At 37.7% G+C, this 27,580-nt stretch overlaps 1 protein-coding gene across 4 annotated transcripts in view; it reads right to left on the reverse strand.

Annotated features, from left to right (window-relative positions):
* Positions 1-27,580, reverse strand: part of LOC136877431 (putative ATP-dependent RNA helicase TDRD12) — an 821,384-nt gene that overhangs the window by 62,746 nt on the left and 731,058 nt on the right. For all 4 annotated transcript variants that reach the window (XM_067151463.2, XM_067151464.2, XM_067151462.2 and 1 more), the window contains one exon: positions 253-533. In XM_067151463.2, the coding sequence (XP_067007564.2) occupies positions 253-533 (281 nt within the window). The remainder of the gene's footprint in view (positions 1-252; positions 534-27,580) is intronic.

The following is a 27,580-nucleotide window of genomic DNA, read 5'->3' on the forward strand; positions in this document are numbered from 1 at the left end:
TATATAGAAATCGTTTCCTTCAGAAACAAAATGGGCCTTGATGTGCATGATTAATGTACTTACCAGCTTACAATCTTTTAATTAAACTTGATGTTTAAAAACAAAAATCAGAAGAAAAAAAGAAGCATTTCCAATTTAAGGAATATTAAAGTTAATTAGAATAATTTAACACGAATGTAGAATCATTTAAGTTTTACTTTATCATTATGAACATGGACATACACAAAAATAATACTGCTGCTCATACAATACCTGAAAGTGATGGACTCAACATCACAATAAATATAATACTGTTCCACTCCGATGAGCATCACTTTAATGGTGACAGATAAGTTATCTTCACTCCACAGAACTTTAGGCTGTCGTGTAGTACTTTTTAGGATAGGTAATGCATCCTCTATAATGTGATCATGTGGTTCTGGAACATTCTCTGGTGCTGGTGTCGTATCCAAGTTGCTGGGTGGTTCAACAGGTACAGAACTTACTCTGCTATCCTTTTTCTTGTTCATAGTCTTCTGTTTTGAAAACTGCAACTAGGAACAGGGAGTTTCTCGCATAAACTTCATTATACACGAAACACAACTATGAACCACCATAAAGAAAATCATGATAATTGATAAAAGCAATGACACAAAGAAAAACTATAAAAGTGAAATGTAACAGCAAGCAGTATCCAAGCATCATATAAGCATCCCTTTCCCCTCCCACCAGAACTAAAGAATGTGAAGAATATTCTGGAACAAGTACATTTTAAACATGGCAATGCTATTTGACATATGACTCTGAAGATAATGAAATACTTCGTAGCAGACAACAGTCCTGTACGACTAAAAACAGGATTATCAATTAAACGCACATTATGTGCAGATTTGCTAATTACAATAATTTTGTTCATGAATGATGTATGTTTTCAAGATTTCCTGTTTAACAACATTTTTTGAAATTTATCTCCTGTATGACACAAACATTCATAACTAACCCTTCTTTGTTTTTAAAACAATGTTTTCATGTTTATAAAATGTGTGTCTATAGTAAAAAAGATAAGAATAAGTTCTAATGGTTTTCAGACTTTCTACCTAACGAGTCATAACAAGGCTTATTGGAATTGTTTATGCTATTTAACTGGTTAATATTTGTTGTTTTATAATATTCATAATTTATATACTTATTAATCATTTTCACAGTATCAATTTACAATTTTTTAGTTTACTTTCTGAATTAGGTTAGGTGACTTCTGAGACGATTAAATAAACAATACTTGGAATTTCTCCCAAATCCTTTTGTCACAGTAATATAAACAGAAGCGTAACTAACCTTACTTCCAGCTGAAAGGTTACTCTAGAAACCGATGATGAAATATTAGTAGATGGAATGCATTGGCCAGTATTTGGAAATGGCTGTGACACAACTTTTGAAAAGTGAGTACGACTGACACAAGCTTTCATGAAAGCCGAAGGAATTCATCTTGTAGCTCAGTGGTTTATAGCAAAAGAATTTTTAAGTACGGATGGAGAAGTTGTTTAATATAATTGTTAAAATAAAAGTGTCAAAATACAGATTAGGCAATTATTTCACCGAGTACACCACAAGTGGTGGAATTAGCAAAGAGTTGGTGATGAAAGTCTACAGCTGATTAACACTTTCAACACTATGCCCGTACGGGATACGGCTGCGCTGCTTTCCTTCTTCTGGACGGCGCCCGTTTGTGATACGGGCATGGTTTTCTTGTGCGTTTATATCCAGCTGCACGTATCACATACGGTTCCCGTCCCTTGGTTGGAGGTAATAGTTCATCTAATGACCACTAGAAAGCAGCAGTTATCAGGAATTTCGAACTGAAACGATAAACAGGGTATTTTCTCCTTGCCGTGACCTCTACCGAAGCACTCTGTGTGCCATGTGCTGCGCGAGCCAAATCTGTCACGCTTGTGAGCTGTGTTACTGTGTAAACATGTCTTCGCGCCGGCTCAATGATAGTGATATTTTGGATATTTTATCGGCAGAAGCGAGTTCAGAGATGGATGAAAGTGATGGCGACCCTGCTTACAAACCGGATAACGTATCAAGTAATAGTTCAGGTAAGATTTTTATTTATTACGTCACTTTGGAACGTAAGTGTTTAGCTGTATTATTTTACTCCGAATACAAACGATAGAAATACTTTGCCTACAGAAATTTGGGTTTATTTTTTTCCTTTAGATGAAGAGACGCAGGCTGATGATTCACCTGTGCCAGGAACATCTGCTAGATCATCTGAACCTGATCAACTGAACAGTTATTACCGATCAACTGAACAGTTATTACCCATCTGCACGGAAGACAATGAAATGGTGGAAAAAGCACTTCTTCCATTTGTTCCTTATGTCTGTTGTGAATGGTTTCATTCTATATAAAGAGATCTCAAAATCAAAGATGTCTCTTGTGGATTACATGAGAGTGATCAGTTTGCAGTTAGCAGCTAAAGGAGGAGGAGACATCTCAAGGCTGGAACCTACTCCCTCCCCCAGTGCTGACAGGAGTTTTGCTCACCATTTTCCAGAAAAGGTTCCTCCAACGAACAATAAAGTGAATACTACTCGTTATTGCAAGAACAGGGGCAAGAAGGAAAGTGGTAAGCGCGTCAGAAAAGAGAGTAGATGGTAGTGCAAGGAGTCAAAGTAGGACTGAGTATAGTCCAATGTTTTCAGGACTACCATACGAAAACAAACTATTCCTAAATAGGTAGATATTTTATTCCGCTGCATTTGTGTTTATTTGTGGCCTAAGTAGTCGCATTAAATGATTATTTTTTATTGTTTGAGCAAGGTTATTGGTATAACCTCACTGAAAAAAATGTTTCCGTACTACTTTTTTCATGTTTTTCATAAGACTAGTATAATTAAATTACTTTAGATATTCACTTGTTGATTAACATCTTCATTTTGGAAGGTTGACACCTTCATACGCTACAAAAATCAGGCATGTAATATGTTTCGCTGTTCCATAATAACATGTTAAAAATTAGCAAAAATACCCAGTTCACAGCCAGGATCCATGTTAAAATATGGTAGTGTTGAAAGTATTAATGTTTATATCTGTGACTGTTGAACAACTATTCTACCTGAAAATCACATTTACTGGAACAGGCTGATACACTAAATTTGAGATGAAATGTTCTAAAAGCGTGAAGTTGAACAGTATGTTGCTTCATTCTGACACACCAAAACTGAAGCAAAGGAAAAAGAGTCTAATAGAGTAGAGTCTTGCAAATCTGAATCTTGGAAATCTGAGCATTATTCCCTGCTTATTCCCGCCATATCATCATACTGTGCTTCCCCTCTACTGGGATTACACATGTGTTTGTTGTCATGTCTGAAACAAATGTTTTGAGAAAGATGGGTTTCCTTATTAAAGCAGTTTTATTACTGGACAACTCAGTCACATCCAGATGAACAGGAACTGTGAGGGTTACTTTTTAAGAAAGTCCGATTGGTGTAGCTTTGTACAGTCGATGCATATGCCGAAATGCATGCCCACCATGGCTTGGGCACGAGTCGATACCAGTTGTAGTCATAAAACCATTGCATTTGGTTCGAAGTGGGCAGGTGAAATGTTTCAGAGAAATAAGTGTCCCACTGAGTGTGAAATAAGGTCTGTGATTCAAATTTTTACAGCAAGGAATGTGTCAGCTGTGGACATTCATCGCCAGATATGCGAGATGTATGGCCCGAATGCAATGAGTGACAGCAAGGTATGTAAATGTGTGGGACTGTTCAAGGACATTTGGGACAATGTCCTTGATGAACCATGATCAGGTTGACCTTCTGCAATCTCAGATGATAGTGTGCAGAGTACATGCAAAAATCCATTAAGACTGGCTTTTCTTGATCTCCACTTTGTCATGGCAATTTCCACATGTTTCAAGGTCAGTACTTTACAAAATCGTTTCCGACACCTTGCATTTCAGAAAACTGTGTCACGATGGGTTCCCAGACTGCTTACCGAGGCACACAAAACCAGGGGAATGGCTTGTGCTTTGACTTTTTCTACCGATACAGTGATGAAGGAGACAAAAGTTTGGACCACATTGTCAAAAAAAGACAAAACATGGGTTTCGCAATTGACTCCTGAATCAAAGCAGCACTCAATGGAATGGCCGCACAAGTCATCTCCATTCAAACAAAAGCCAAAAAGCAAAACAGACAATGTCAACATGCAACATTATGGCCACTGTGCTTTGGGAGAGACATGGTATCCTGTTAGTTGACTTTATGCCACGGGAGATAACAAACTTAGCTACGTATTGCACAACCTTGCAAAAGTTTTGATGTGCTGTACAGAATAAGCAACATGGCCTATTGTCAAGTGGAGTTTTGCTGCTGCATGACAATGCCCGATGTCATTCTGCAGCTCAAACTCAAGAACTAATCCAATCTTTTGGATGGGAGCAAATGGATCACCCACCGTACAGCCCGGACCTTTCACCAAGTGATTATCATCTGTTCCTTTACCTGAAACAGTTCCTCGCTGGTCAGCAGTTTGACAATGACAAAGAAGTGAAAACAGCAGTTGAAAATTGGCTTCAGTCACAGGTGGCAGAGTTCTACAATGAGGAGATACAAAAATGGGTGGAACGTTATGATAAAAATAAAACATGGTAGCTATGTAGAAAAATAGCTTACTGTGTAAAGAGCAAGGCCCCACAGCGCTGGCTGCGCAGAAGCGTGTGACGGGGGAAGTCATGTCCATGCGCCTACCGCCATGTTGCAGGCGCTCCTCAGCTTGACGAGGAGATCGTACGAAATTCATGCATGAACTTACATTTCGCACATATGAAAACACCCGCCCTAGTAAATTAATGACAGCCTATACCAACTACCGTGTACACACGCAATAAATATACATAATATCAAGACTGTGGTGATATTAAAAGATACTTCTGGATAAAAAAACTGAACAATCTACACAAATCATTTGGATAGCCCATAGGTGGCGCACATATTTTTTTTTTTTTTTTAATCTGTAGAAGAGTGAAAAATACACTACTACAAAAATAAATATATATAAATAAACACATATTTGAATTTCAGTCCCTGAAAACAGAAAAAAACCAGTATACAGGCCTACGGGTACCTCATAAATGATAATGTCGCTCATGTTAATGTAAGGGTCATGTTGCAACTGTTTTGTTTGAACATTTGGAAGAGATACATGTAATTGAAACCTAGGCTCTACACTTTTGATTTATTGAAAATACAAAGACATGTTCAAATGACAGCAGTCTACAACTTAAGTACGATTACATATCGTGAGATAAAAATTGCCTGTCTCTTAGCGGACTGGAGGGCACATTAAATATTTACAAACTCCTGTACCGATAGCAATAATCTTCAATATCAACAAAAAGGAAACCTGTGAAACAAAATCTTTCTATGATTCCACTTCTATTACAGCAAGTTTTACTCAATTCTCTGAACATATCGTTTAAAAAGTACATGACTGCAGAAATCTTTCTAAAATGATCAGATACATTTTTTGTCATTTCCTGAATATGAACTTCTGGCTCCGCTGTGTAGGGGTAGCATGTCTACCTCTTACCCTGTGGCCCGGGATTCAATCCTGGGTCAAGTCAGAGATTTTACCTGGATCTGAGAGCTGGTTCGAATTCCACTCAGCCTACGTTATTACAATTGCGGAACTATCTCACGGTGAGATAACGGCCGAGAGGATTCGTCGTGCTGACCACACGTCACCTCGTGCACGCCTTCAGGCTGAGCAGCGATCGCTTTGTAAGCCATGGGGTTTGGTTTGGTTCGGATATGAAATAACGTAATTGGATTAATAGAAGTTAAATTGTCATTTCTATGGGATATGCACTTAGGTAAATGCTGCCTGACATTCATTACACTGGTGCTAGTCTGCCTCTATTATGTCTTTCTTTAAAATTAAATAAATGTCTAGGGTTAGTCTGAGTTTCTCTGAGTCGTTTAGGCTTAAGTAAGAAAGTTATAATTTAAGATGTGAAACCCTCCTCATAATATTATCTTTTTAAATACCTGTATTACTGCTTTTTACAAACTCAATCTGAATTAACATTATCTGAGCACAAATAAATATTGAAAGTGCATTCTAATTTTTCTCGAATATGGGCACCATGATTTACACCAAAAAATGAAGTTGAATGTGCAACATTTTCAAGAAGATTAATATCATAGTTAAACCGTTATTTTGATTAGCGTTTTCTAATACAGACTAGGATTGAAAAGTTTATAATGAGCTTTATTTAGACTTTATATTGTCATTCCATTCCTGGCCCGGCCGAATGACTGGAAACAGGCTGTGGATTTTCATTTTTATTTTCATTGTCCAATTTTTGTGGAATAGCATATTAACAATTTCATTCTTTTATTATAAAGCAAGTGTTAAAAATTGAGAACGTAAGACATACACTACTAAGAAATTATTTTTCAGATAATTGATAATAATTTGAAGCAGTACTTTACCCTAATATTAAATGCGTTATATCAAGCTTTATCAATCATGTCTTATGGATTCTAGGTCCAGGTTTATCAAATTTGTAATAACGGTAGATCTACACAGTCTGTATGAAAATCACGTAGTCTTTTTCAGAACAGCTGTGTAGTTCTAAACAATTATCCCTGATAAATTGGAAAAGGGCAAACAAGAAAAAGAAGAAGCCTAAAAATTCTAAATTTCATGTCCTTCTGCTCTCTGAATCATCCACCCTATAACCTGTTTAGTTCTCGATTATGGTAAATGAAAGTTATTTTATAACAGTTCGACTTCTACTTGCATGTGAAAAGAAATACCAGATCCCTTCTGATAACACTCTGTACAAATGAAAGCTGCACACGAATTCACATTCATGAATACCTGTCTATTCCACACGTAAGGCCTAACTTTATGCCTAATATTGCCGATATCGTCGCCATAAGACCTATCTGTGTCGGTGCGACGTAAAGCCCCTAGCAAAAAAAAAAAAAAAAAAAAAAAAAAAAATATTGCCGATCAATTTAACTACCGTAATGTATCAGCTCCCACATTTCTTGAAAATATTTGACAATATATTATCACTCCATCACATATAATACTACAACAGATGTACTAACAGGCATGATTAAAATCGAAAACATGCACGGGACTGTAAACATTATCGCGTGCTACCCATGCATTCGAAGCTGAAGCGCCCGCAACATGACGATGGGCGAAAGTGTTCAATATTCCGCATAGCATCAGCGCGCTCTGGGAGTCTAGATAAGTAATATTAAAGTCTTTGGTAAAGAGGACATAATAAAAAGGTTTTGCCAATATAATTATTACTATTGTTTCTATTGACAAACAGACCTTACCTAAAAAAATAGTCTTTGTAGTATGTGATTGAATTCATGCTTTATTTTTGCCCCCTAATGTAACAAGTTTGATACAACCTGTGCATCAGGGCATTTAGGAATGTCTAAGGAAAAAAAAAAAAAAAAAAAGCTACATTTACTCCTGGAAGCAACAGAACATGAGGAAAACATCACAAACTGGCACTTATGAAATCATGGAGGAAGATTTTAGGAAGTGCTGTGTCTGTTGACAGTAACTACGACAGCAATAACTATGACATACCAAACTTGTCAGATCTAATCTTGCAGGTACCTGGATGTAAAAGATGCCAGTGAAATCGATGTTACAGAATGGATGAATAGTGATGAACAGTATGAACTTAAAGATGCATCAATCACTGAAAAGTTGAATAAACCAACAGAAGATAGCGAGGAAGAAGTTATAGTAGAGACGGCGCCAAATATGTCTCATAGCGAGGATCTCACTGCGTTGGAGGTGACACTATGCTACATGAAACAACTACCAGAGGCAACTCCCACCAACACCATCTTCAAGCTAAGGTGTCACACTGTTGCACAGAAATGATGCAATATTCAGAAACAGAAGTCAATTAAAGGACTTAACAAAAATCACCTTAGTCCATGCTGTAACACTGTAAGAAATGACAATACAGTACCTTAGCTTCAATAGCTGCAGATTTTTTTCATGTTCCCCCACAATTACATCGGATTATCAAGGCTCTACTGTAGGCTACTTGTTCCATAATTCATCCAGACACTACAGCATACCACGGCAACAATTGTATTTTGTATGAATTTGTCCTACCTCCCTCCAGCTCTGTTTATCCAACGAGGTCAAGCTTCCTTTCATATTTCTCTAGAATGTTCTACTCTGTATAATGTCAAGGTTTAGACTGACTTTGGAACTCTTCTAATCACCGTAATATATGTTGCTTGTGGATGACCATGTATCCTCATGATTTGTTATGTTGGAAGGGAATGGAATATGTCTTGAGGCTCCCTTCTCGTAATGTGTTTGTAACATCATAGTCAGTTTTCATGGGAGTTTTTCATGGACTGGTCATACTATAAAACTACTGCGCACACGTTCACTTTGAATGAGATCTTCCTTAGTGATACCTCGAGCCCAGTGCAAAATCTTAATCTCTGCAACATGCAGCATTCATGTTTGTTGCTTTTACAATGGCCAGCATACCAAGATATACTCACAGCACGTCCAACTGCAGCTTAGTACATTTTCCCTTAATTTTAATGGGCATTTAGCTTATCACACACTCCTGTTAGTGTTCTCCACTTCAACTAAGCAATGCTGATGAGATCTGTCACATCCGCATACATTTCTGCAGAGTCTGCAAGGACTGATTCAAGATACATGAATGTATCCACCTCTTTTAGATTCGTCCCTTGAAGGTATACTTTAAGGAACTATGAGGTTGTATCCCTGATTATTTTTGTTTTATTCAGTTGGTGGAATCAAACACACCATTTGCAAAAAGAATGCTAAGTCTATTATTCAAAGGAATCCTGGAAAAATAAACTGCACATGGCATCCTGGATCTATAAGAAAATGATCTGCTGAAATCTTACAAAACAGGATAATAAAAGTGTACCATGTCAATGTTCTTTAGGTTATTTGGAATTGATAAAGCAGTTTTTACTAGTAACTATAGTACAGTACAGTACAGTACAGTACAGTACCATACCCCCCCCCCCCCCCCCAAACACACACACAATTAGGTTGGATTATCAAGACTCTATTGTACTTAGAGGTTTAAAATTTAAACATATGAATTTCTGTTACAATGCAATATATTCTGATTATATTTAAAATCTGAATGACAGAAGGTAAACTGCAGGAGACTACTGTTGGATTCAAAAGTATGATACTTGAGATTAAACTTTGGTGAACAGGTGAACCCATTTCAAACCTAATTACACCAAGTTATACCTGCATTCTCTCTGTGTTTATGTATTATGTACATGAATAGAGAACATCTAAGACTAAGGAAAGTAGGAGAGGTATACAGAAGCAAAGTGAGTATGTAACAGAGTCATAAAGAAACAACATCTGGGATGAGTTCATAGAGAAACTCAGATGGGAATTCTGGAAAGAAACTGTCATATGGATAGGTAAAATACAAAAATAATCTCCAATGGAATTAAAGCAGGGATGACTTCATGTCTTACACAAAAGGAAGTGAACAAGTAAATGAGAGAAGACAACTAACCCAAGATCAAGAAAGAGAAGACATTACAACAGCAGAGGCAAAAATAGCCGCTAAAGTGATGAAGCTGCTGTAGACATGATTAGGAGGCTAGCCATAGACAAATCAGTTACTGCGATGTGTATGGAAAGAGAAGCAAATCCCTGGGGCCTTGCAAAAAAAAAAAAAAAAAAGAAGTCAATCAATCAATCAATCAATCAATCAATCAATCAATCAATCAATCAATCAATCAAACAATCAATCACTCACTCACTACTGATCCGCATTTAGGGCAGTCGCCCAGCAGGCAGATTCCCTCTGTTGTTTTTCTACCCTTTTCTTAAATGATCGCAAAGAAATTGGAAAATTATTGAACATTTCCCTTGGTAAGTTATTCCAATCCCTAACTCCCCTTCCTATAAACGAATATTTGCCCCAATTTGTCCTCTTGAATTCCAACTTTATCTTCACATTTGATCTATCCTAATTTTAAAGACACCACTCAAACTTAATAGTCTACTGATGTCCTCCCATGCCACCTCTCCACTGACAGCTCGTAACATACCACTTAATCGAGCAGCTTGTAACATACCACTTATATGAACATAAAAACAAGAATAATAGTTAACACCACCTTTCCAATACTTACCTTTCCTTATATTTAAGAAATAAACATTACAACAGGCGTTGTAAGATGGGACATGTTTCGCTTAACAGTCGTAAACATCATCAGCCGAAAAGAAACCTTAGCCTTAAGTTAGGTCCGGGCCCCGAACTTAGTGTCCTTAACATATATGGCACCCTAAGAATCAACATTTATATTTAGAAAATCAAAATAGGCTTAAAACTAGTGTGAAAAAAACATAGAATGTTACAACATGGCTAAGAGAGAAAAAAAAACACAATCATGTTGAGACAGAGGATAAGAACAGAAAGTACAATACAGAGCTGGAAGTGAAATAATTAAAATCATTGGGATATCATTGCTACCACAATCAGAATGTTCAAACATAAAAACAAGAGTGACAATATAACACAGATACAACACACGCAGGAACGGACATACGTTTAACAGACCCCCTCGAACGGCTAATGTCTCCGGTCAACGTTCATCCAACATAAGAGATTTCAGTTCACGCACTTGGCATCTTATTTTTTCCGTTTTGGTCTTGAACTCCCAGCAAAAATGAAGTGGCTTCAGGTGTGATCAATCCTGTTTGAAGTGTTACTACTCCATGTCTGCTACAATATATGATTTCTCTTGCCCGTTCTCACGTATCTATACAAGAGTGAGATTTAATTATTTCTTCACTTAAACAGAAAGAAGACGTACTCCAGAAACTCATGTCCAAAATAGAGGGCATCCTGGTAAATAACCCAAAGATAGAAGAACTGACACACAAGGTGGAATCAATGACAGAATATATACAACAAACACTGGATGCAGTCATAGAGCAAAAAGTACAGAAAGCAATCAACCGATACTCAACAGGGGAACTGGAACCATCTGTGACCAAACAAAAAAGTATGAAAACCAATGAAACAACTAATAGGAACAAAGACGCCGAGGATTCCAAACAAGAATTCCCTCCACTCCCAGAAAAAGGAAACGGTAAGCAACAACCAAGAGACAACAACACAAATGTACAAATAAGAGCGGATACGGAAGAAGAAAGAAATACACAGCAGCAGTCACAACTAAAATTAAAAGGCACTCAACAACGCCGACCAGCACCTAAAATATTAATTGGCACTGGAACAGTAGAAGATGATCTACAAGCGGCAGACAAGAAAGCCTGGCTATTTATTGGGAAATTGAACCAAGAAACGACTACAGAAATGGTGACAAACTATCTGAGGAAGAAAGGAATCCGAGGAAACATCAGTTGCGAAGAGATCACAACAAGAGGAGAAAACAGAGCCTATAAAGTTGGAATCCCATTTGAATGTCTAGAATTAACATGTAATCCTGACTTCTGGCCAAGAAGAATAACTGTGCGCCGATTTCGATTTCGTTTCTCCAGGAGGAACGAAGGCGTATCTCTCGAATAATCCCATAAGCATGCTCCTGTGGAATGTAGAAGGGCTAAACGGACTACTAAAACTAGCACCAGAAAACGCTTTACAAACATCAGACATACTAGTCCTCACAGAAACATTCCTCACGAAACATATAGACATACAAGGATTCTACTCTACCCACTCCCTAGCAAGGAAACCAACAGAAGGAAGGCCATCAGGAGGTGTATCTATCTACTACAAACCATGGATAGGACCCATGAAGACCCTACACATAGAAGAAAATCTAATAATTGCAAAAACAAACAAGTTCACTGTAATAGGCATTTATATAAGCCCGAACACAGACATAGAAGAAATAATGGAGCTCCTAACGCTTTCCTTCAGGAAAATTCCAAACACAGAAGAAAACATCATACTAGCAGGAGATATGAACTGCAGACTAGACAAACCCGACATGAAATGTAGAGCTGTCCTCACATATCTTGATGAAGAAAATTTCAAATTAGTGAATGACCCAAAACATAAAACTTACTTTGCCCACAATGGAAGTAGCACCATCGACCTGGTATTCCATAAAGGAGACGATATACACATTCTAGAACAAAAGGGATTGTGGACTTCACCAGTAACCCCGCTGAGAAAACACATCCCCATACAGACCAAATTCTCACTCAAGATTCCAAAGAAAGTTATAACAACAAATGAAAAAATCACCGTATCCAGAAAGATAAACTTGGCAGAACTAGAGAGAGCATTAGGAAATGTAACTGAAGCAGAAGAGGCAATCAAAGAAAGTGATTTAAACAAAGCCCTAGCAACAATCAACAATATGCTAAAAGCAAGTATAACCCACAAAATGAACACAAGAAAAGCCCAACCGTGGTTCGACAAGGAGTGCTACACAGAAAGACAAATCACATTAAATGCGTTGCATAAAGCCAAGATGACGTCAAAACCAGAAGATCTACAAATATACGGCGAAAAACGAAAATACTACAAGAACCTACTAACACAAAAACGCACTCAATACATAGAGAAAGAAGGTGAAAAAACCGCCGAAGAAGCAATAAAAGACCCATATGTAGCCATCAGACCCAGAAGAGCATCAAGAAGTAGCAACGTAGAAATAGGAACCTGGGAAACGCACTTCACTCATATTCTTAACAATGCAAGGAAACAGGCGGCGTACGAAATTGAATACAACAACAAGCTTGAAGCGATACCTCCCATCACCAAAGCAGAGGTGTTAGACACTATCAAAGTTACAAAATGCAAAAGAGCCGCTGGACCAGACGGGTTTTATAATGAGCACCTTAAAGGATCCGCGCAGCATCTAGCAGAAATATGGTCCAAACTGTTTAATAAATGCCTAGAATTAGGAAATATTCCCGATGAATGGAGAAAATCAACATTTATAACCCTCTATAAAGGGAAAGGTGAAACCAGCAACCCAAACTCATACAGAGGAATCGCTCTAGAAAGCAATATCTTCAAGCTGTTAACAAGAATCCTAACCAACAGGATAGTTGAAGAAGTAGACCCCAAAATGCCAGAAGAGCAATTTGGATTTAGAAGAGGAAGAGGAACCCTGCATGCAATCCAAAACCTACTCAGTGACATAGAAGAAGCACAACGGCTTCACAAAGGAAAATTTTATGCAGTCTTCATAGACTATACAAAAGCCTTCGACATAATAGACAGGAATATACTCATGTCAAAACTCCAAACTATGGCTGGAAATACTCCCCTTACAGCTCTAATAAGAAATATTCTGGCATACAACCAGATCACCATAGATGATGCGACCCATAAAACAAAGGACATCACCCAAACTAATGGAGTGATGCAAGGTGATCCACTCAGCCCCATACTATTCAATATTGCCACCGCGGACATAACAAAAGCAATCAGAGAAAGAGCAAAGGATGCAGTGATCTACATTTATGCAGACGACATGGTCCTAGGGTCAACAAATAAGGAAGAGCTCCAACACGCTTTCTCAGCGCTGGCTGAATGGACAGGAAATAACAGCCTGAAAATAAACTGGAAAAAAACTCAACAGATGGTCTTTCGGAAAGGCGGACGAAACGCAGCAAACGACAACGTAGAATACGAAGACGGCAAAGTGGAAATAGTAAACTCATTCAAATACCTGGGAATAACCTTACAGACTACTGGGACGTTCAGACTACACATAAAAGACAAAGCAGTTGCAGCCATGAAAGCCATGTACGACATCAACAATCTACAGCAGTTATCCTTAAAAACAGCTATGCGCCTATTTGACACAACGATCCTACCAATACTCACCTATGGAATTCACTTGATATGGGAAAGACTAACAAAGAGAGACCTGGCCACCATAGAAGGAGTTAAGGCAAAATTCCTAAAGACCATAATGGGCATCTCAAAATACACGCGTTCCCGCCTAACATACGAACTAGCACGGGAACCCTTTCTTATTGAAGAACTGAGGATAAAACTACCACTGCCATCCACAATGAATGTAGAAGCACACCTAGCGGAGAGGCGGAAGAAGAGAGAAGAAATTCCACTAGAGTTCTACAGCACAGATGCCATGTTGGATCGAAATTGGACGAACGCCAACCAGAAGCTAAGACATGTGATAATAAAACTAGCAGTACATGGGTACCACCATAAAACATGTAAAAATATGTCTTATCACGACCCAAATGAAAAATGTGAATGTTCACTGTGTGATCAGTTCTGTGACATGTATCACATCACAAGATGTAAAAACAACAACAAATCTCTATGCGATTATAGCAAAGACTAAAACGGTCAATTATCTTTGTAATGCACATTCGTGCGCTTTTCTAATAATAATAATAAAAGAATATAACCAGCATGTTTTGTTATGTATGAACATTCTTACTAACTGACTGGCAGTCATGAGTTTGATTATTACACTGCCAGCTCTGTGTTGTACCTTATGTTTTTAACCTATGGAAACACGATTACGTGTTTTTTCTAACTCAGCCATGATGAACACACTTATATATTTTCACACTTGTTTTTATGTCTGAACATTCTGATTGACTGACTGGTAGCAATGATATCCTTAATGATTTTAATTATTTCACTACCAGCTCTGTATTGTACTTTCTGTTCTTATCCTCTGTCTCAACACGATTGTGTTTTTTTTCTTTTAGCCATGTTGTAATATTCTATGTTTTCTTCACACTAGTTTTAAGCCTATTTTGATTTTCTAAATATAAATGTTGATTCTTAGGGTGCCATATATGTTAAGGATACCAGGTTCGGGGCCCTGACCTAACTTTAGGCTAAGATTTCGTTTCGGCTGATGATGTCTACGACTGTTAAGCGAAACATGTCCCATCTTACAACACCTGTTGTAATGTTTATTTCCTAAATATAAGGAAAGATAAGTATTGGAAAGGTGGTGTTAACTATTATTCTTGTTTTTATGTTCATATTCTGATGTGCAATATGGTCTACAATGAGATTTCTTACTTATAACATACCACTTAATCAAGCAGCTCGTCTCCTTTCTCCCAAATCTTCCCAGCCCAAAACTTTGCAACATTTTTGTAACGCTACCCTTTTGTCGGAAATCACCCACAAGAAATCAAGCTCCTTTTCTTTGGATTTTTTCCAGTTCTTGAATCAAGTAATCCTGGTGAGGGTCCCATAAAATGGAACCATACTGTAGTTGAGGTTTCACCAGACTTATATGCCCTCTCCTTTACATCCTTACTACAACTCCTAAATACTCTCAAAACCATGTGCAGATATCTGTACCCTTTATGAACAATCATATTTATGTGATTACCCCAATGAAGGTCTTTTCTTATATTAATACCTAGGTACTTACAATGATCCCCAAAAGGAACTTTCACCCCATCAACGCAGTAATTAAAACTGAGAGGACTTTTCCTCTGTGTGAAACTCACAACCTGACTTTTAACACCGTTTATCATTATACCATTGCCCACCGTCCATCTCACAACACTATCGTGTTCACCCTGCAGCCGCTCACAATCTTGAAACTTATTTATTACTCTGTACAAAATAACATCATCTGCAAACAGCCTTATCTGTGATTCCACTTCTTTACACATATCATTCATATATATATATAAGAAAACATAAAGGTCCAAGAATATTGCCTTGAGGAATTCGGCTCTCAATTATTAAAGGTTCTGATAAAGCTTCGCCTACTCTAATTCTCCAAGTTCTATTTTCTTGAAATATAGCCACCCATTCAGTCATGCTCTTTTTGTAGTCCAATAGCACTCATTTTTGCCAGTAGTATTCCATGATCTACCCTATCAAATGCCTTAGATAGGTCAATCGGAATACAGTCCATTTGGCCTCCTGAATCCAGGATATCTGCTATACCTTGCTGAAATCCTACAAGCTGAGCTTCAGTGGAATAACCTTTCCTAAACCCAAACTGCCTTCTGTCAAACCAGTTATTAATTTTGCAAACATGTTTAATATAATCAGAAAGAATGCTTTCCTAAAGCTTACATGCAATGCATGTCAAACTGACTGGCCTGTAATTTTCAGCTTTATGTCTATCACCCTTTCCTTTATACACAGGGGCTACTATAGCAACTCTCCATTCATTTGGTATAGCTCCTTCAACCAAACAATAATCAAATAAGTATTTCAGATATGGTACTATATCCCAACCCATTGCCTTTAGTATATCCACAGAAACCTTATCAATTCCAGCTGCTTTTCTAGTTTTCAACTTTTGTATCTTACTGTAAATGTTATTGTTATCGTAGGTAAATTTTAATACTTCTTTAGTGTTACTCACATCCCCTATCTGGACATTATCCTTGTAACCAACAATTTTTACATATTGCATATTTACATACTTCTGCCTTTTGAAGATCCTCGCATACATATTCCCCTCGTTCATTAATGATTCCTGGAATGTCCTCCTTTTAACCTGTTTCTGCTTTAAAGTACCTACACATACCCTTCCATTTTTCACTAAAATTTGTATGACCACCAATTATGCTTGCCATCATGTTATCCTTAGCTGACTTCTTTGCTAGATTCAATTTCCTAGTAAGTTCCTTCAATTTCTCCTTACTTCCATAACCATTTCTAACTCCATTTCATTCCAACCTGCACCTGCTTCTTAGTCTCTTTACTTCTCTGTTATAATATCTGTCTGTTAGGTCATCAGCCCAGAGGCTGGTTGGATCCTCAAATAGCACCACCAAAGGTTATACGGTTATGAGGAAACCCAAAAACCAATGGCAGCACTAAAATGCGGCGTACTAGGCAAGATGAGGAGTGAGGTAGTTTGCCATTGCTTTCCTCATTGGGTCAGAAAGTACTATTGCAGCACAACTGACCCTATGTGCAGCACCTTTCATAACACTCAGATGCACTAGTCATGCTCTGAATGTCATTACTCAGCACTACCCATACCCCAGCAACTTCCATATTGTCACAGCCATGGATGTTGACTGGAACTTCGGTGGAAGCTACACTTTACTCTGGCCTGTGCCAAGAGATGGATGCAAAAGTACTGTATCCATGAAGAAATGACAGCAGGCAGTGTTATAATATAGTGGATCTTTATCATTCCTTACCACCTTTAAAGGTAAAAACCTATTTTCACATTCCTCAACTATTGCTTAAAACCATCCCAGTCTGTTTACATTTTTATTTACCATTTTCCAGCGAGCATAGTTACATTTTAAAAATTCCCTCATGCCTGTTTTATCAGCCATATGGTACTGCCTAATAGTCCTAATTTTAATACCTTCCTTTCTATCAAATTTATTTTCAAGTACGACACAAACAGCTTCGCGATCAATAATACCATCTATTACTTTGGTTTCTCTATAGAGCTCATCTGGTCTAACTAGCACCACATCCAGAATATTCTTCCCTCTAGTTAGTTCCATCAGTTTCTGAACCAGCTGCCCTTCCCATATTAACTTGTTTGGCATTTGTTGGTCATGCTTCCTCCTGTTGTTCGCATTACCTTCCCAATTAACATTTGGTAAATTGAGATCATCAGTTACAATCACGTTCCTTTCCATATCATTTCCCATATAGCTTGTTATCTTGTCAAATAATTCTGAATCAGCATCAGTGCTACCCTTTCCCAGTCTGTACACTCCAAAGACATCAAGTTGCCTATTATCTTTAGACATAAGCCTTACACCTAGAATTTCATGTTTGTCATCTTGAACTCTTGTGTACCTTACCAATTCTTCTTTCACTAGAATGAATACTCCCTCTCCTACCATTCCTATCCTATCTCAAATACACATTCCAGTTCTGTGAGAAAATTTCTGCATCCATTATATCATTTCTCAGCGATGATTCAACTTCTATTACAATATCTGGTAAGTATATATCTATTAAATTACTTAATAATGATTCCTGTGTTTACAATGCTTCTACGGTTGAGCACTAACATTTTTATATCTTCCCTACTTGATTTCCAGTTCCCTGTTCGCTTAACACCACTCCTTAGGCCACCCCGTTTCCCTGAATGTACCTGCCTATAACCCTTCTAAACAAGTTTCCTAAATTATATGTACCACTGCGGTTTAAGTGAAGGCAATCTGAGCGCAGATCCCTGTCTCCTACCCACCCATTAGGATCTAGAAATCTCACTCCCAGTTTCCCACATATCTACTCCATAGTCTCATTTAAATCCCCAATCACCTTCCAGTCAGTATCCCTCCCACACAGTATTCCACTGATAACAATCTCCGCTTCCTTAAAATTCATCCGTGCTGCGTTTACCAGATTCCACACATCCCCAACTATGTTCGTACTTATACCTGCTTGCTTTACGTTGTTAGTACCAGTGTGAAACACTACCACCTTCTCCTTTCCCTCTTCTTTCTCTTCTACTTTCCTCAACATCTGCCTCAACCTAATTCCTGGATAACACTCTACCCTGGTTCCCTTTCCTCCACACACTTTCCCCACATGTCTAACGATGGAATCCCCCATTACCAGAGCCTCAACCGTACCCACCTCATTTGCTCCCCTCCTCTCCTGGTCAGCCATACCTTCTCTCACTGCTGCAGAAGCTACTTCCTCCTCCCTTTTCTCCCACCCATGACCCTGTTCCACCTGTCTTTTTTCTTTCCACTACACTACACTTCCATTTCCTACCTTTTCCCTTCCTCCTACTTCCACACATCTCAGCAACAGTTCCCTGTTCCTCATCTTCCCTCAGTTATTCTACCTGCAGTGACTCGTACCGATTTCTTAAAGACACCTGGCCTGAATTCTGATCCTGAATAGAGCCCTTAGCCTGCAATCTCCTTCCCCTTAAAACATTTGACCACCTGTCTTCTACAATTCCCCCCTTTCCTTCCCATCCCTCCTTTGCACCTACTGTATCCTGTACATTATTTGAGGAAGGCCTACTTTCCTTCCTGTCCTCTGAGAGAATCCTAATTATCTCCCTCAAACTCTCCAACTCCTCCCTCATACTCCTTAATTCCTGGCCACACCCACATTTCCTATACTTGCACTGCTTAGCCATTATTTACGGAATAATGGGAAGAAAATAAAAGATAAAGTAACTTATTCTGTGCAAATAAAAATGAAAGGAAAGAAATATTGCCTATGAAAATGAAAGGAAAGAAATATTGTCTAGGATAGTTCACAAAGATCACACAACAGCAAGGTAATTAATATAAGCTACTACTACTCTACAAGGTACTTAGTTGTACAAATTTTTTTTTCTACAACACCCTAACAGAATGAAAATTGCTGTTAATTATTGAAAACCAAAAGTAATACACAAGAATTAGGTCTACACAATTCTAAACTTCAGTTAAGTCTACTGTAATTACTGCAACAGAATTCTAGTAAGAGAGTTAATACAGATACAACAGATACTATACACAAATATTTCACAGTAATAGAATAAACACACTAATTTATAATAAGATACCTACTATAATACACTACAATGATTTTAAACTTTCAAACATATCCTAATAATAATACAACAGGTTATTACTAAGCACAAACTGAAATGGAAATTACAATTAAGTTTGAAATTCGCAAGACTACTCAAAATAATAGAATAAGCACTCTAATTTCTAATAAGTCACTACAATATACTATAACAGTTTTTAAGCTATGTTCAGGTGTATCCTAATTACAATAGGTTATTATTAAGCACAAATAGAAATGAAAATTGCAATTAGGCCTAAAGTTTGAAATTCGCAAGAACTACTGTACTCACGGATTACCAACAAAATTAAACGCGTAGACAGAAGATTTTTTTCTTTAGTATTACTTTATCCTACTATGCTCGAATAGAAATGAAAGGATTGCCGTACACAAAGAAAAACATGAATATAACAGGCAAGATACTATCTAATATACCTTATCCTCACTACAATTCTCAACTGAAATGTGGTTATGTGATCATTACAGCTGGTGGATTACTATTATTTTCCCTACTCCACGGGACAGAGAACAAAAGTGTCCTTAAATAGGCCTACTGAAAAATACGAGGTTGTCTACAATTATTTCTCAAAAATATTTCTGCCAAAACTACTCCTACTACTCCAGGGACTTGAATTGCAATTACTGGGATATATGAACTTTATTATTATTATTAGCTAACCGCTCATAAATACTGAAAGATCAATGGAGTGAAATATAAATTATGGATACTTTAACTACCTACTCAGAACTACCAATCATTGGAATACAAGATCAGCTGATTTTTATTTATATTTACATTTTATTTTATTATATTTTATTTGATTTATATTTATTCATTTTTATTTATATTTACCGATAATACCATAATACCATAATACCAATATTCAAGAAAGAGGATAAGAAGGTCTGCAGCAAATATATAGGAATCATAATTAAGTCTGAGGTTGCCAAAATTATGGAAAGGTGAGAAGAAAGAAAGCTTAGAGGAAAAACACAGTCCCATATTCAAGAGGATCAATTTCGATTTAGGTGCAAAAGATCAACAATGGAATCAATCTTTATCATGAAACAGATTATGCAGAACAACTGGAAATACAGGGGGGATCTGGTGATGACTTCCATTGATGTGCAAAAAATATATGACAGTGTATCCAGAGAAGAAATTTGGAAAGCACTGATTAAAAATACATGTGTTAAAACATACTAGAAATGGTTAGATCACTGTGGCAGTTCTGTGAAAACAAAAGCTGAGAACACAAGATGATTCGAAATGGACACAAGACTCAGACAAGGAAATGTTCTGTCACCTTTGCTATGTATACTGATAATGGAACAGATTATGAAAGCAGTAAAAGAAGCTTATAAAGAAACAAAAATTAATGTAATGCTATTTGCTAATTATGTTGTGATCTGGGGAAAGGATGTGAGTGTGAGGTACAGGAACAGAATGACATCAATGGAAAGACTAAACAAGGGGGAATGAAGATCAGTGTAGAGAAGAATAAAACAATGGCAATGACCAGAAGAAAGTGGGAAGGAAGAGGAGGAATATAAACAGGAGGCAATAATCTAGTGGTAGAGCACTTAAAAGTTCTTAGGAAATGAACTCATGGCAAATGCTAGACTGGATGTGGAAATCTGCAGGAGAATACAAATAGGAAGTGCTCTCTAACACAGTGTAAGAAACCTGCAGTAGAATAAAGATGTACCAATAAAGTCCAAGGAAATAAAGTACAAGACGTATTTAATCACGATAATAGTGTGTGGAGGGGCAAAGACTTAGCCTGTGACAAAGCGATGAAAATAATATCCAAGCAGCTTAAATGAAGTGATGAACTGATATGGCTCAAAAGACAAGAAGGGAACGAGTTTAAAAAAAAGGACATAGTGAAGGAAAGCAAATAAGGTGGAGAAGTTGAATGATATGAACACGTTTAGGTGGTTTGGATGCATCAAATGGATGAGCAATGAATTAGAAAACACAGATTGGAAATGAAGCTGGAAGAGAAGTCAAGGAAGGTTAAAAACGAGATGGATAATAATAATAATGGTTTTACGGGTCCTGGGTTTGATTCCCGGAAGGGTTGGGAATTTTAACCATCATCGGTTAATTCCGCTGGCAGTGGGGCTGCATGCATGTGTCGTCTTTCGTCATTATTTTAACCTCATCACGACATGTAGGTCGTCTAGTGGCATCAAATGGTAAAGATGTTGATTCCCATAGGGAATCCAAAATATTTGTCCCGAATGAGTCAATTTATATCACCAATATAAATGGTCCGTTATTCGACATTATAAATTTTCCAGCTAGCATGCTCAGAATATTTGCAAGTTCAAGCTGATTACATTTTCAAAACACCTAATCAGGCCTCCCTGAACATCAACAACACATTATTGAGCAAGTGCCATCCTTGCAATATCCTGGGAATATAGTGAATAAGCACTGTGATCCCAGAAATGAAATCTTATCCATGATTGGGCAGCCAAAAATTTGTTCAACACTATGAGGGTCCTATTCACCAGTAAGGATCTCAATCTTCAGCTCAGAGTATGTATGTTATGAATATGTTTTCTCTGTCCTTCTATATGGTTTCGAAGGGTGGATGTTCAGCAGTTTCCTGGAGAGGTGGATGGGATTGAAGCTTTGAAAATGTACTTGTACAGAAGAATGCTTTGAATATCCTGGGTATAAAGGAAGACCAAAGAGGAAGATCTCAACTTGTTAAATAAAAAATACCTAAGATCGTCTAACTACAGTCAAGGAGTGAAAGTTCAGATACATCGGACATATCATGAGAGGTGAACTGATATGAACTTCTCCAAATCATCACTGAGGGGAAAATTGAATGACAACAATCTGTAGGAAGGTGGAGAAATACCCGACTTAAAGACTTCTTTCTGAATATATTAGACATGTTTGTGAAATTAATAACTGGTTCGATAGAAGGCAGTTCGGTTTTAGGAAAGGTTATTCCACTGAAGCTCAACTTGTAGGATTCCAGCAAGATATAGCAGATATCTTGGATTCTGGAGGTCAAATGGACTGTATCGCGATTGACCTGTCTAAAGTATTTGGTAGGGTGGATCATGGGAGACTACTGGCAAAAATGAGTGCAATTGGACTAGACAAAAGAGTGACTGAATGGGTTGCTATATTTCTAGAAAATAGATCTCAGAGAATTAGAGTAGGTGAAGCTTTATCTGACCCTGTAATAATTAAGAGGGGAATTCCTCAAGGCAGTATTATCGGACCTTTATGTTTTCTTATATATATAAATGATAAGAGTAAAGGAGTGGAATCGGAGGTAAGGCTTTTTGCGGATGATGTTATTCTCTATAGAGCGATAAATAAGTTACAAGATTGTGAGCCACTGCAACGTGACCTCGGAAAATGTTGTGAGATGGACAGCAGGCAATGGTATGTTGATAAACGGGGTTAAAAGTCAGGTTGTGAGATTCTCAAATAGGAAAAGTCCTCTCAGTTTTAATTACTGCGTTGATGGGGTGAAAGTTCCCTTTGGGGATCATTGTAAGTATCTAGGTGTTAATATAAGGAAAGATCTTCAATGGGGTAATCACATAAATGGGATTGTAAATAAAGGGTACAGATCTCTGCACATGGTTATGAGGGTGTTTAGGGGTTGTAGTAAGGATGTAAAGGAGAGGGCATATAAGTCTCTGGTAAGACCCCAACTAGAGTATGGTTCCAGTGTATGGGACCCTCACCAGGATTACCTGATTCAAGAACTGGAAAAAATCCAAAGAAAAGCAGCTGATTTGTTCTGGGTGATTTCCGACAAAAGAGTAGCGTTACAAAAATGTTGCAAAGTTTGGGTTGGGAAGAATTGAGAGAAAGAAGAAGAGCTGCTCGACTAAGTGGTATGTAATACCAATATAATGGTCCATTATATTGGTATTATAAATTTACTCATTCAGAACAAATATTTTAGGTTTCCTATGGGAATCAACATCTACATCATAAGTGGTATGTTCCGAGCTGTCAGCGGAGAGATGGCGTGGAATGACATTAGTAGACGAATAAGTTTGAGTGGCATTTATAAAAGTAGGAAAGATCATAATATGAAGATAAAGTTGGAATTCAAGAGAACAAACTGGGGCAAATATTCATTTATAGGAAGAGGAGTTAGGGACTGGAATAACTTACCAAGGGAGACGTTCAATAAATTTCCAATTTCTTTGAAATCATTTAGGAAAAGGCTAGGAAAGCAACAGATAGGGAATCTGCCACCTGAGTGACTGCCCTAAATGCAGATCAGTATTGATTGATATTGACTTGTGTTGCTGGTATGGATGAACTTCTATTGAAATCATTCCGATGCTGTTTTGTAAGTGATTATAATCAACTGGATCGCCAACCTTCGTAGGGAGACAGCTACTGTGTGCAAGCATTTTTATTTGGCCCCATCTGCCTGCTTGCTCATCAATTTTGACATTCCATATTTCTCTGGGCCTACTAGATGCCAGAGTAAAAAGAATCTCTTTTAGGAGTCTACGGCTGAGTTTTAATTAATTTTGTCAGGTAAAAACCAAATGTGTCTCACAATAAACCAAATCTCTCTTGGGTGTCTATGGCTGAGTTTTATTATCTTGTCCGGTAAACACCAAATATGTCACCAGAGATCTTTTACATGCCGACATTGTATGGCATGGAGTGCTGAATGGACTTTTTTCTGCCCTACAAAAATCCTACTACCTCTGCTGGGTTTAAAATTCTCTACCATGTGACCCACTGACCCACAGAGGGACCTAACAAGATTGGATTTTGTGAACGACAGCCAGAAAATGCAACATGGACTTGGACCATAGCAGTGAATGAGGAATGGTAGAGAAAAATGAAATGAAATAAAATGGAGAAGGGGTAATTATGTTATATTATTCTTTGGTATGCTTTATAAAATACGAATACACAATCCAATTAAAAAATACAATTTTGATATACTACTGTATAACACTATGGGGGGTATATAGAACTAAAACTCACATTCTCTACTTTTCATGATTTATAGTAAAGCTGAAAAATATCTCAAATATGCACACCTGGATGTCGTGCAAATTACGTTTCTATTTACATGTCCAAGGCATACTCTTACAAAATGTAAACTTGAAGATAGCAAACTACATTTTAAATTTGCAGAATGTGAGTTTTGCATCACATATTTGGATAATGCGAGTTATGCTTCAAAAGGCTGTGGATAATGTAAGTTTTGGTATGAACATTCTTATGTTTAGTAGTATATGAAGTTAAGAAACAGGATACAAACAGTATAAAGACACTTGGAGGAGAACAGAGCAGAATAATAATACAAAATAGAGATAATTAAATAATAATGTACAACCTGTGACAATAAAGTTCGGTGAATAGTCCTGTACTATCAACATAGATGAACAATCCATGACAGTGACCTTACTGTCCTTCAAAATAGTCCCCTTGCATAACTATGCACTGCTGAGATCGGCGATACATATCATGGAAACTTTGCAAGAAGACTTCCACTGGGATAGTGTTCAAAAGCCTCGTTGGTTTCGGTGGATGTCAGGAACATCGTCAAATATCTTTCCTTTCAAAGCAAGTTTGATGCATGACTTTTTGGCTCTGACCCTTTTCCGAGGAGGGGATCCCGGAGAACGCCACTCCATGCTTTGCCGTTTTGTGTCAGGGTCGTACCTGAGACACCAGGTTTGATTCAGTTACAATACAGTTCAAGAAATTTGGTGTGGCATCCGCCGTTTCGACAAAATACTGGGAAGCCTCTAAACGTGCCTGCTTCTGATTGTCAAGTGATGTGGCACAACACGAGAACACGTTTTCCTCTTCCCTAACTTCTGGGTAATGATTTGTTGCACGGATTCATGGTTTATGTGCAGTTCATCTGCTATCATGTGCACAGTTAATCAATGATTGTTCATGATTAATGTCCTTACCTTCTCAATGTTTTCGTCTGACGGCGGTCACCGTTTTTCCGCTATGGGGGTTGTCAGAAACACTTTCCAGGCCTCCTCGAAAACGGACGAACCACTCGTACACATACTTCAAGGACAGTGCTTGAACTTCATAAATACGTACCAGCATCGCATGTGTTTCTTTCGGTGTCTTGCCAAGCTTAAAACAAAACTGTACATTGATCTTTTGGTCGTTCATGTTCCTGTTTGCAGTTCAGAACCAACGCACTAAACACGCACTGTTTAAGGTTATAAACGTTATTAACAGGCACTGTGTCAAACAGGTCTTACACGGCACACACACGATGGTCAACTGAACAACACTGGGAGCAGGTGGTCAAAACCTGCTGCTATGCAGGGGTGCAGCATTGTATGTCGCCAGATTGACCATTCTGACTTCGTTCACCAAAATTTATTGTCACAGGTTCTATACTGATAATACGTGTATATTAACAATGAATGATAGTACTGTACCTCACGTTGTTAACATGAATGACCTACACTCTCATAAATCAAATAAGTTCAGAATCTTTCCAATCTAGATGTGCCTTATGCACACAGATAGGTCTTATGGCGACGATGGGATAGGAAAGGGCTAGGAGTGGAAAGGAAGCAACAGTGGCCTTAATTAAGGTAAAGCCCCAGCATTTGCCAGGTGTGAAAGTGGGAAACCATGGAAAACCATCTTCAGGGCTGCCTACAGAGAGGTTCAAACCCATTATCTCCTGAATGCAAGCTGACAGCTACGTGACCCAAGCTGCATGGCCACTTGCAGTTCAGAATAATGTACACTGCTAACAGAACAGATACACCTGAAGTTCTTAACTATTTAAATGTACAGATGCAGAGCGTCTGGTAAAAGGGAATACTAGTTGGAGTTCTTTGATATTTTTTGGGAAGAAATTTACAAGCCAGTAGCTGACCAATGATACTACAATGGCATGATTATTTTGTTCCTCACGACTGTCACACACCAAGCGAAGAGTTGTTAATGGTTCTGACTATTCTGTGTTGAGTAAGACATTAAATAAACACAATATTTCATTCGTCCCATTTTTGAACTCATTTTCAAGCCAAATATAAGAAGTAACACTTTCTTTGGTCAAACTTCTTTAGGAGTATTACCTTCTATATTTGGACTGAAAATGAGTTAACCCTCAATTTTCTTCAGCCAAGAAACCAGTATCTTTAAAATGTTTTAACACTGCCTTAATGCAAAATCTGAAAATGTTTATCTTACCTATAAATACCTCCAAACATAAAGGAATTCTATTTCCCTTATCATTTGGAATGAAATATTTTGTCCTGTAGGACTGAATGTTGTATCTTCTTGTGGTGGGCCTCAGTAAATTTTAAAATACAGCTGTCTTGAAGAAGCTTTGTCCTTATAAGAATGGAATTTCTTATGAACGTGCAAAAATTTGAACCCCCTTTGTACGACATAAAAAGGCTTCCTGTCTGTGGATTGCATTCTGAAAACTTTGGTAATCTCTCTGAAGGATATCTGGAAGACAAATACATTACATTCATACATCTTCATTATAGACTGTTATGCCTTTCAGCGTTCTGTCTAAAAGCCTCTGTGAATTTACTAACCTCCGTCACAATACTCTAATTGAAACTACTGTAGTTCTATGGCCTTGTTTAGTACTATACCTCTTAATTTTAAATATTCGGAAACTGAGTCTAACTGTTATCGTCTTCGTTTCTCTATACTTCTCTTACCCTCCTAGGCAACCTATCTGCCTACATTCGCACCACATGACTCTACCACCAAAGCTAGTTTATGCATACAACTTCATCTATCAAGTACATTTCTAACAGACTTTATCTCCACATTCCAAGTACCCTCCTGTCATTGTTCTCATCTGTTTGTACCAGCAATCATTCTTGCTACTTTAATGTCTGTTACCTCTAACTTATGAACCAAGATATCCTGAGTCCACCCAGCTTTTACTCCCGTAAATCAAAGTTGGTCTTAAAACTGACCAGTGTAAAGATAGTTTCACCTGGGAGCTGACTTTCTTCTTACAGAATACTGTTGATCGCAACTGTGAAATAAATGCATTAGCTCTGCTGCACCTTGATTTATTTTCACCC

This window comes from Anabrus simplex, chromosome 7, assembly GCF_040414725.1.
Source record: "Anabrus simplex isolate iqAnaSimp1 chromosome 7, ASM4041472v1, whole genome shotgun sequence".
Classification (NCBI taxonomy): Eukaryota; Metazoa; Arthropoda; class Insecta; order Orthoptera; family Tettigoniidae; genus Anabrus; species Anabrus simplex.